Below are 12,651 nucleotides of genomic sequence, written 5' to 3' on the forward strand. Positions count from 1 at the left end.
GTGGACATAAACGATCCCACTATTTTGAAGAAGGGCAGGAGAGTTATCCTTGGTGTCCTGGCCATTATTTATCATGCAAATTGGCTGCAGTGTTTCCCACATTACAACAGCGACTACACGTCAAAAAGTACTTCATTGGCTGTAAAACCGTTGATCGTGAAAGGCGCTGTATAAAGGCCAGTCTTTCTTTATTTTCTCTCCTGTATTTACATTAATTACTTATATAAACTTGTTTTACTGTCTCTTGCAAGGGGAGGAATTGCAGACGGGCAGCTTAACGCAAACTTCACACGAAGATCTGACAGAGTCACTCGATTCATCAGGACCTGAATATCATCGCCATATGGAAGTGGAAAGCAGCAATCAGAATGCGGGCAAACTGCACACGTGTCTTGTGTGTGGACGTGGATTCACCCGAAAGTGCAGCCTGGGGAGGCACAAGTGTAAACAAAGCAAGGAGAATCCGTGCAAATGTCGGGAATGTGGGAAGGGATTCAGTTGCCTTTCCGAGCTGGAGACTCATCAACGCAGTCACTCTGTGAAATGGCCGTTCACTTGCTCCGTGTGCGGGAAGAGATTCACTCATTCAGGCTCCCTGCGGGCACACCAGCGAGTTCACACCGGGGAGAGGCCGTTCACCTGCTCCGTGTGCGAGAAGCGATTCACTCAACAATCCGACCTGCTGACACACCAGCGAGTTCACACCGGGGAGAGGCCGTTCACCTGCTCCGAGTGCGGGAAGGGATTCACTCAGTCATCCAACATGCTGACACACCAGCGAGTTCACACTGGGGAGAGGTCGTTCAACTGCTCAGTGTGCGGGAAGGGATTCACTCAACAATCCGCCCTGCAGACACACCAGCGAGTTCACACCGGGGAGAGGCCGTTCACCTGCTCCGAGTGCGGGAAGGGATTCAGTCGTTCATTCTCCCTGCAGACACACCAGCGAGTTCACACCGGGGAGAGACCGTTCACCTGCTCCGTGTGCAGGAAGGGATTCACTCAACAATCCGCCCTGCTGAGACACCGGCAAGTTCACACCGGGGAGAAGCCATTCGCCTGCTCTCACTGTGAAAAGAGGTTTAACCAGTCTTGCCAACTGTTGATACACGAGCGTGTTCACACCGGGGAGAGGCCGTTCACCTGCTCTGTGTGTGGGAAGGGATTCACTCTCTCCTCCACCCTGCTGAGACACCAGCTGGTTCACACTGACGAGAGGCCGTTCTCCTGCTCAGAGTGCGGGAAAGGATTCACTCATCCCTCCTCTCTGCGGCTGCACCAGCGAGTTCACAATGACGAGCGGCCATTCACCTGCTCCGAGTGCGGGAAAGGATTCGCTCGTCCCTCCACCCTGCGGGAACACCAACGAGTTCACACTGACGAGAGGCCATTCTCCTGCTCCGAGTGCGGGAAAGGATTCACTCGTCCCTCCACTCTGCGGGAACACCAGCTGGTTCACACTGACAAGAGGCCGTTTAAATGTTCCGACTGCGACAAGAGTTTCAAATGCTCAAAGGACCTGAAGATGCATCGACACATCCACAGCGGGGAGAGGCCGTTCAGCTGCTCTCACTGTGGGAAGAGGTTTAGGCACTCATCCGATCTTCGGAAACACCAGTTCACCCACACCGGGAAGAGGCCGTTCCCCTGCTCAGTCTGTGAAAAGCGATTCACCAGGTCATCTCACCTGCTGAGACACCAGCGAGTTCACACCTGAGTGCACTGGTCCCATTCTGCTGTCAGTCACATGAAGGACTGTTCTGTGTTAATAATGGCAATTACGGGGGCGGTTTGAAGATGCTGATAAACTCCAGCCTAGTTACTGGGGTTAAGAGGGGTCAGCCTCGGCTCAGTGGGCGACACTCTCACCTCTCGAGTCAGAAGGTCGTGGGTTTGAGTCCCACTCTGGAGACTTGAGCATGTAATCTAGGCTGACACTCCAGGGCAGTACTGAGGGAGAGCTGCTCTGTCAGAGGTGCCATCTTTCGGATGCGACGTTAAACCGCTGCCCCGTCTGCCCTCTCAGGTGGGTGTAAAAGATCCCGTGGCCGCTATTTTGAAAAACGGAAGCGAGAATGGATCTCGACTTGGAAGATCAGGAAGTAGATGTGAAACTGTAATGTCGCTTGAAATGATTGTAAGACTGAATTTAACTGTGACTGTAATAATTGTGTTTTGTAGGTAACAGAGCGTGGGGAAAAACCAGTACGAATCCAGTATGAGGTGATTTTGGTGGTGCCTCCTGTGTCACTACCACCACAACTACCATGCTTTACGGGTCTAACAGGACCTGTCCCATCAACCAACACGTTTTTAAGTACGAGCTGCACAGTTATGTGGCACAATTCAGACCCGACATTCCCCTATTGGTTGAGGGTTTCAGTGAGCTCATGATACGACTGAACTCCTCCCTAAAGCATTTTTTATGTTTTGGAGCAAGACAACTGGAGAATAGATATTGAAATTGAAAGCAGAAGGGACAACACACACTGGTGGGATATTGGGCTTAATACATCAGCATGCCCTTAGGCTCGTATTATTTCACACGCTCTGGTTGTTCTCCAACTTGTAATGATTTTGTATTTGAGATATGTAACCCATGTAGTAAAACTTTGAACTATGTAAGATCAGAGGTTTGTTTAAGATCTACCCAGTTAAACACAAATGTCACAAGGTAGGGAGTCAAAAACTGTTAGGACTAATAAGACAACATAGGGACAAACATGGAAATTCCTCATTGGATTAGGATAATTTCCCATGTACTGGTCATATCCCAACTTGTAGTAATGATGTGCTTACTATTCTACACCTGCTACCTGAAACACCTAAAGTCCAATGCCCAATCACATTTAAATATGATCACAGCCCAGAACATGTTAGAGTTACATAAACGGAAGAAAAATAATCCATATGTAAGATTTTAGTTTTGAGGGGTCGGCAAATGCCTCGCCCTCAAGGTAGGGATATGTAGGATAGGGAGTACCTGTAGGATTTAGTAAACATTATTAAGATTCGATAACCATTCTAATATAACTATAATATGTGAAATTGTATGTTAAGATCCTAAAATCCTGTACAAAATAGAGAATGGCTGAGAGCAAAGCAGGATGGGATTATGCCAACCTGACTAAAAAGCTCTGTTTAAAATTACTGAAGTAATGGAATGTTGTGCTAAGTTTATGGAGACGAGGAATTCAGCAATATTATGCTTAAAGAGATAAAAACTAGAGAGATAGATAAGAGTTGGAGACGTCCTTCATTGGTCCAGCTATCGGATGGACCGACTGTGTCGTCAACATTCTAGGAAGTGTTCTGTGAAAAGTGAAGATCTGAGATAAGGGTACTTTGTAATGTAGAGAGAAAAAGTCAGAAGGATCAAACAAGGTCATAAGATGGGTAACGAGGGAGCAAGACTTTTTACCAGGTGTTAGAGGGTTAATTACTGCCATGTAGGCAAAACGAGAGGGAAAAGGGTATAAAGATACAGGTTTTGAACATCGAAAGCAACGCACCGTGTAACCAGAGATTGATAGGAGCTTCGGTCAACAGAACACAGCAAGATCCCAAGGAAGCGCGCATGGGTCAACGGAACACAGCAAGGTACATCAGGAGACTTGCGCCGTGGATACTCGGAAGGAACGCCGGGGTTTAAACGGACAGACTGTGATTATCTTCTTGTTAAGTACTACTTCTTTGTACCGATGTTTAATGCTTAATAAACCTGTTTTACTGATACGCAATATACCTGTACCCAGAGTGGTTTGTGTAGTCACGGACTGTTTTACTGATACACAATACACCTGGACCCAGAGTCGTTTGTGTAGTCATGGACTGTTTTACTGATACACAATATACCTGGACCCAGAGTGGTTTGTGTAGTCACGGACTGTTTTACTGATACACAATATACCTGGACCCAGAGTGGTTTGTGTAGTCACGGACTGTTTTACTGATACACAATATACCTGTACCCAGAGTGGTTTGTGTAGTCACGGACTGTTTTACTGATACACAATATACCTGGACCCAGAGTGGTTTGTGTAGTCACGGACTGTTTTACTGATACACAATATACCTGTACCCAGAGTGGTTTGTGTCGTCACGGACTGTTTTACTGATACACAATATACCTGTACCCAGAGTGGTTTGTGTAGTCACGGACTGTTTTACTGATACACAATATACCTGGACCCAGAGTGGTTTGTGTAGTCACGGACTGTTTTACTGATACACAATATACCTGGACCCAGAGTGGTTTGTGTAGTCACGGACTGTTTTACTGATACACAATATACCTGTACCCAGAGCGGTTTGTGTAGTCACGGACTGTTTTACTGATACACAATATACCTGTACCCAGAGTGGTTTGTGCAGTCGCGGACTGTTTTACTGATACACAATATACCTGTACCCAGAGTGGTTTGTGTAGTCACGGACTGTTTTACTGATACACAATATACCTGGACCCAGAGTGGTTTGTGTAGTCACGGACTGTTTTACTGATACACAGTATACCTGGACCCAGAGTGGTTTGTGTAGTCACGGACTGTTTTACTGATACACAATATACCTGGACCCAGAGCGGTTTGTGTAGTCATGGACTGTTTTACTGATACACAATATACCTGTACCCAGAATGGTTTGTGTAGTCATGGACTGTTTTACTGATACACAATATACCTGTACCCAGAGTGGTTTGTGTAGTCACGGACTGTTTTACTGATACACAATATACCTGGACCCAGAGTGGTTTGTGTAGTCACGGACTGTTTTACTGATACACAATATACCTGGACCCAGAGTGGTTTGTGTAGTCACGGACTGTTTTACTGATACACAATATACCTGGACCCAGAGTGGTTTGTGTAGTCACGGACTGTTTTACTGATACACAATATACCTGGACCCAGAGTGGTTTGTGTAGTCACGGACTGTTTTACTGATACACAATATACCTGGACCCAGAGTGGTTTGTGTAGTCACGGACTGTTTTACTGATGCACAATATACCTGGACCCAGAGTGGTTTGTGTAGTCACGGACTGTTTTACTGATACACAATATACCTGGACCCAGAGTGGTTTGTGTAGTCACGGACTGTTTTACTGATACACAATATACCTGGACCCAGAGTGGTTTGTGTAGTCACGGACTGTTTTACTGATACACAATATACCTGGACCCAGAGTGGTTTGTGTAGTCACGGACTGTTTTACTGATACACAATATACCTGGACCCAGAGTGGTTTGTGTAGTCACGGACTGTTTTACTGATACACAATATACCTGGACCCAGAGTGGTTTGTGTAGTCACGGACTGTTTTACTGATACACAATATACCTGGACCCAGAGTGGTTTGTGTAGTCACGGACTGTTTTACTGATACACAATATACCTGGACCCAGAGTGGTTTGTGTAGTCACGGACTGTTTTACTGATACACAATATACCTGGACCCAGAGGTTTGTGTAGTCACGGACTGTTTTACTGATACACAATATACCTGGACCCAGAGTGGTTTGTGTAGTCACGGACTGTTTTACTGATACACAATATACCTGGACCCAGAGTGGTTTGTGTAGTCACGGACTGTTTTACTGATACACAATATACCTGTACCCAGAGTGGTTTGTGTAGTCACGGACTGTTTTACTGATACACAATATACCTGGACCCAGAGTGGTTTGTGTAGTCACGGACTGTTTTACTGATACACAATATACCTGGACCCAGAGTGGTTTGTGTAGTCACGGACTGTTTTACTGATACACAATATACCTGGACCCAGAGTGGTTTGTGTAGTCACGGACTGTTTTACTGATACACAATATACCTGGACCCAGAGTGGTTTGTGTAGTCACGGACTGTTTTACTGATACACAATATACCTGGACCCAGAGTGGTTTGTGTAGTCACGGACTGTTTTACTGATACACAATATACCTGTACCCAGAGTGGTTTGTGTAGTCACGGACTGTTTTACTGATACACAATATACCTGGACCCAGAGTGGTTTGTGTAGTCACGGACTGTTTTACTGATACACAATATACCTGGACCCAGAGTGGTTTGTGTAGTCACGGACTGTTTTACTGATACACAATATACCTGTACCCAGAGTGGTTTGTGTAGTCACGGACTGTTTTACTGATACACAATATACCTGGACCCAGAGTGGTTTGTGTAGTCACGGACTGTTTTACTGATACACAATATACCTGGACCCAGAGTGGTTTGTGTAGTCACGGACTGTTTTACTGATACACAATATACCTGGACCCAGAGTGGTTTGTGTAGTCACGGACTGTTTTACTGATACACAATATACCTGGACCCAGAGTGGTTTGTGTAGTCACGGACTGTTTTACTGATACACAATATACCTGTACCCAGAGTGGTTTGTGTAGTCACGGACTGTTTTACTGATACACAATATACCTGGACCCAGAGTGGTTTGTGTAGTCACGGACTGTTTTACTGATACACAATATACCTGGACCCAGAGTGGTTTGTGTAGTCATGGACTGTTTTACTGATACACAATATACCTGGACCCAGAGTGGTTTGTGTAGTCATGGACTGTTTTACTGATACACAGTATACCTGTACCCAGAGTGGTTTGTGTAGTCACGGACTGTTTTACTGATACACAATATACCTGTACCCAGAGTGGTTTGTGTAGTCACGGACACATTATTATAAGAGCTTTTGAAAGCTACGTCAGTCATCGGGAAAATGCTGGAATCCATTGTTAAGGAAGTGGTATCAAGTCACTTAGAAAATCATAACATGATTAGGCAGAGTCAACATGGTTTTATGAAAAGGAAATCGTGTTTGACAAATTTATTAGAGTTTTTTGAGGATGTAACTAACAGGGTAGATAGAGGGGAACCAGTGGATGTAGTATATTTGGATTTCCAAAAGGCATTCGATAAGGTGCCACATAAAAGGTTATTACACAAGATTAGGGCTCATGGGGTTGGGGGTAATATAGAAGCATGGATAGAGGATTGGTTAACGGACTGAAAACAGAGAGTAGGGATAAACAGATCTTTCTCAGGTTGGCAGGCTGTATCTAGTGGGGTGCCGCGTGGATCAGTGTTGGGGCCTCAGCTATTTACAATCTATATTGATGACCTAGATGAAGGGACCGAGTGTAATGTATCCAAGTTTGCTGATGATGCAAAGCTAGGTGGGTCAGTAAGCTGTGAGGAGCCTTTGGACCTTCTGCCAATCACCTTAAATCTGTGTCCTCTGGTTCTCGAGCCTTCCGCCAATGGGAACAGTTTCCCTCTATCTACTCTGTCCAGACCCCCTCACGATTTTGAACACCTCCATCAAATCTACCCTTAACCTTCTCTGCTCTAAGGAGAACAACCCCAGCTTCTCCAGTCTCTCCACATAACTGAAGTCCCTCATCCCTGGTACCATTCTGGTCAATCTCCCCTTAACCTTCTCTGCTCTAAGGAGAACAACCCCAGCTTCTCCAGTCTCTCCACATAACTGAAGTCCCTCATTCCTGGTACCATTCTGGTAAATCTTTTCTGCAGCCTCTCCAAGGCCTTCACATCCTTCCTAAAGTGAACATAAGAAATAGGAGCAGGAGTAGGCCAATCGGCCCCTCGAGCCTACTCCACCATTCAATAAGATCATGGCTAAATCTACTATCACTTTACATCCCACCCGAACCCATGTGATCGCCGGGGAGAGGCGAAAAACTAGATAAAAAACCCAGTGGCCAATTTGGGAGAAAAAAATATGGGAAATTCCTCTCTGACCCATCTAGGCAATCGAAACTCGTCCAGGAGATCACTCTGTCCCTATATTTTCTACGGTACTTACCTTCTGTAAAAGGTGATCACTGTGGTGTATGTAACCGTTCCACCTTTAAGAGAACTATTTTAAGAGTTGCACTACTTTATCTTGGCTGCTGTATACTGTAATACCGGTGGTGACCACACCGGTATATAAGTGCTGTGTAATGATTTATTGGGCAGTTCCGCCCTGACCTTCGACTAGTAAAGACCTGTTAAAATTTACTCTTGTGGTCTGTGTAGTAATTCTCATTATAACACACAGACTTAACAGTGGCGATGAGTACGATCTTACCCTGCGGCAGAGATACACCCAAGGCAGTTGACGGGCGTTGAAAGGAGGCATCCGCCCTCATCATCCTGCTGAGAAAAGACGCAGGTCTGAAGAGCAAAGGAAGAATCCTGACACGAAGTCTTCCATCAGCAACAGGCAGTGATCATCCCTTCTATCACGGTGGTGGGTAAGCCGATCAGCGACGAGCAGCAAGTCGGCCACGTTGGCTGTGAAGTAGGGGAGGGGAAAACGGAGGATATAAGGGCGGAGAACTCGACCACGGCTGGGGAAAAGAGCCGGACAGAAGTCGGGGCCAGAGGCGCTGAGACTGGGGCAGCGTAAGGCACGGGAGCCGCGGTGAATGCAAACACAGCCGGTGTAAAAGACTGGGCTGCAAGCGGGCTGGGAGACGCAACAGCGTCGAGAGAGAGCTCGACCGCGACCGGTGAAAAAGGCCGGGCAGCTACCGAGGCCGTGAGGCGCAGCGACCGGGTCAGCGTAAGGCGCGGGAGAAAGTAAAAAAAAAAAAAAAAACCACGGAGAACTCAGCCGCAGCCGGGGGGAAAGGACCGGACTGCAAGAGGGGCTGGGAGGCACGATTTGTAAACCACTGGGGAGGGCGAACACAGCAATACAGCAATCGCCATTACAGCCAGCGGGGGAGAAAGGCAAACGCGGGAAGCCGCCATTTTCGTAGGCGGGGGAAGAAGACAAGCGCGGGAAACCGCCATTTTGAAAAAAATAAATAAATAAAAGAAAAATTTCTTTTTGTTTCTCAAGAAGATTGCGAGAATGCCTAAGCGTGGTAACATCAACGATTTTGATCCCGATGTTGAAGATTGGGCCACGTATGTAGAACGCATAGAGATATATTGTAAGGCAAATAAAATATCAGATGAAGATAAAGCACTAACCTTACTAAACTCAATGGGTGCGAAGACATACGGGCTATTGAAGCATCTTCTATCACCAGCTAAACCGGCGGATCAGACTTTCGCTAAAATTGTTGCTGTCCTGAAAAATTTGACCCCACATTGCTGATGTTAGCGGAACGATTTAAATTTTATGCGAGAACGCAACTGAAAGCGGAAAGCAACGCGGAGTATTTAATTGAACTGCGTAAGCTAGCGAAATACTGTCAGTTTGGGGAAAGTCTGACAGAGGCACTGAGAGACAAATTCGTGTGTGGATTGTCGAAAGAAGGAACACAAAAGCAGCTGCTTGAAGAGAATGATCTTACACTTGATAAGGCTGTCACTATTGCAGCATCGCACGAAGCCGCAGCGAGAGGCACTGCGGAAATGCAGCTGAAGGCAGCGGTACTCAGCGTAAATCAAATGGCTTTGGGTACAACGAAATGTTATCGTTGTGGAAAGACAACACACGATCAGAACCAATGCTGGTTTAAAAACCAGGAATGTAGAAAATGTGGCAAGCTTGGTCACATAGCTAAAGTATGCCGGTCAGGAAAGAAGACCAGCAACAAAAAGTCACCGCAGGAAAAGTGCAGAAAGGTACATAAGGTGGCTGAGAAGAGTTCGGATGAACAGAATTCGGATTCAGACTCCAACAGCAAGGAACTGGGTAGTCTGAGAATTCACAATGTGAGTAAGGAAGCTGACCTACAAACTATCTGGGTCACACTGCAGATAGCAGGAGTCCAAGTGAAGATGGAATTGGACACCGGATCGGCGTTGACGGTCATGAATAAGCAAGATTACAAAAGGTTATTCACACATATTCCCCTACGGGATACAGAGATATTATTGCAGACATACACGGGGCAAAGAGTATACCCCATCGGAAAGATAAAAGTCAAGGTGATACACAAGGGCAAAGAACACCAAGGAATGGACTTATATGTACTACCTGAGGGAGGTCCACCACTTCTGGGACGGGAGTGGATCAGGAAAATAAATATGGACTGGCACGCCCTAAAAGCAATGACGGTAGATTCCGGAAAAAAAAAAGTCAAACCTGAACGATTGTCCAGAATATTGGATGAGGCTAAAGAGGTGTTCCAGCAGGGACTGGGAACACTAAGAGGAATTAAGGCAAAAATCAAGATTGCAGAACATGCAAACCCAAAATTTTTCAAAGCCAGACCGGTACCTTATGCGATACGACCTGCTGTGGAAGCTGAGCTGGAAGGGCTAGAATGTTCAGGAGTACTGTCTAAGGTGGACTGGAGTGAGTGGGCCACGCCCATTGTTCCCGTCATGAAGCGTTCGTCGAGTAACAAGCCAGGGGAACCGGGGAAGGTCCGCATCTGTGGAGACTTCAAGATCACAGTTAATCCGGTGCTTCACACGGTGCAATATCCGCTTCCGCGGATTGAGGATATCTTTGCTTCATTGTCTGGCAGGAAACACTTCACCAAGATAGACCTGGCGCAAGCGTACTTACAGATGGAAGTTGAGGAATAGTCGCGCCAGTATCTCACAATCAACACGCAGAGAGGCTTGTATCGATATAATAGACTGGTTTTTGGAGTGGCTTCGGCTCCAGCAATTTGGCAGAGGGCCATGGAGCAGGTATTACAGGGAATTCCAAACACTCAATGTTACTTGGACGATATCCTGATTACAGGAGATGACGATGAGGAACACCTTGCAAATTTGAAACTGGTGCTCACCAGATTGAAGGAATATGGACTTCGAGTTAATCGCCAGAAATGTGAGTTCTTTCAGAAACGGATCTCGTACTGTGGTCATGTCATTGACCAGGAGGGGCTGCACAAGTCACCTGACAAGATCGAAGCTGTTGTGAAGGCTCCCGCTCTGGAAAATGTATCCCAGTTGAGGTCGTTCCTAGGGTTGATTAACTATTACCATAAGTTTCTGCCAAATCTATCCACGGTGCTGCACCCGCTGAATGCTCTTTTGCAGAAAGAAGTACCATGGAAGTGGAGCGAGGACTGTAAGAAGGCCTTTCGCAAAAGCAAGGCATTGATCACCTCAGAGGAAGTGTTGGCTCATTTCAACCCAACGCTACCTATTCGGTTAGCTTGTGATGCTTCTCCTTATGGTATTGGAGCAGTACTCTCACACAAGTTGCCAAATGGCTTGGAAAGGCCAGTCGCATTTGCATCCAGATCATTGACCTCCGCTGAGCGCAACTATGCTCAGATAGATAGGGAGGCTCTCAGCCTGGTGTGGGGAGTAAAGAAGTTTAATCATTACCTGCAGGGCCAGAAGTTTACACTGCTGACAGACCACCAGCCGTTGGTATCCATATTCAACCCTAAAAAGGGCGTTTCCATTATGACAGCGCAAAGGCTACAGAGGTGGTCCCTTTTCCTAGGGGCACACCAATATGACATAGAATACAAAGGATCAAAACAACATGGGAATGCTGATGGTTTATCGCGCCTACCGTTGCCAACGGTAGAAGAGGCGCCTACAGTGGACCCAGTGGAGATGTTCCACTCAACCATAGTGGAATGTCTACCAGTAACAAATTCTACCATCGAAAAGGAAACGAGAAATGACCCGACTCTCTCACGAGTCTACGATTTAACGGTGAAGGGATGGCCAGCACATGGCGAACCACTGTTGCCAGCATTCTCGCAAAGAAGAGAGCAGCTGTCAGTGTGCCGAGGAACTTTGATGTGTGGATCCAGAGTGGTGATTCCACCCAAACTCCAGCATAAAGTGCTAAAGGAGCTTCACGAGGGGCATCTGGGTGGAGTGAAAATGAAGAACCTAGCCAGAGCGTATGTGTGGTGGCCAGGTATCGATGGAGACATCGAAGAAGTGACCAAGAGCTGTCTAGGATGCCAGAAGGTCCAAAACGCCCCACCACAAGCCCCTCTACATCCATGGGAGTGGCCCTCATCTCCATGGCAAAGGGTACATATCGACTTTGCTGGTCCATTTATGGACTCAATGTTCTTAATCGCGGTGGATGCACACTCCAAGTGGCCGGAGGTAATAAAGATGTCCTCCACCACCACGGAAAAAACCATCACCGTATTAAGGACCATATTTGCCAGGAATGGGCTGCCGGAACAGATCTGTTCTGATAATGGACCGCAATTTGTGTCCGAAGAATTCAGGAAGTTCTTAAAAAACAATGGGGTTAAGCACTACACGTCCGCCCCATACCATCCCGCCACCAATGGATTAGCTGAAAGGTTTGTCCAGACCTTCAAGAAGGCCATAAAGGCCATGGGTAATGAAGACATAAATCTACAACATAAGGTAGATAACTTCTTGTTGGCGTACAGGAATGCAACACATGTGGTTACAAACCAAACTCCCGCCATGATGTTTTTCAATAGAAGACTAAGATGCCGGCTGGATTTGATCAAGCCAAACATCAGAAGGGACGTAGAGAACCGGCAATTTCAAGGCATGAATGAAAGGCCAACTAGAACCTTCCAGATAGGTCAACAAGTTTTGGCCCGGGACTACCGTACCGAGAAATGGCAGCCTGGAACTATTTGCACACGACTAGGACCGCTGATGTATACCGTGGACATTGGTGAAAGCATAATAAGGCGCCATGTTGACCAGATCATAGAGTCATCCGAAAAGGGACAACCTACTCCACAACTCTATA

At 46.5% G+C, this 12,651-nt stretch overlaps 1 protein-coding gene across 1 annotated transcript in view; it reads left to right on the top strand.

The window, feature by feature from the left end:
• The first annotated feature begins 274 nt into the window (after positions 1–274).
• Positions 275–12,651, top strand: part of LOC147082069 (uncharacterized) — a 34,838-nt gene continuing 22,461 nt past the window's right edge. Inside the window, exon 1 of the mRNA XM_085980479.1 lies at positions 275–1,506. Within this exon, the coding sequence (XP_085836605.1) occupies positions 344–1,506 (1,163 nt within the window). The 5' untranslated portion in view covers positions 275–343. The remainder of the gene's footprint in view (positions 1,507–12,651) is intronic.

This window comes from Somniosus microcephalus, unplaced genomic scaffold (assembly GCF_052327205.1).
Source record: "Somniosus microcephalus isolate GS21.2 unplaced genomic scaffold, FLI_Smic_1.0 scaffold195, whole genome shotgun sequence".
NCBI lineage: Eukaryota > Metazoa > Chordata > Chondrichthyes > Squaliformes > Somniosidae > Somniosus > Somniosus microcephalus.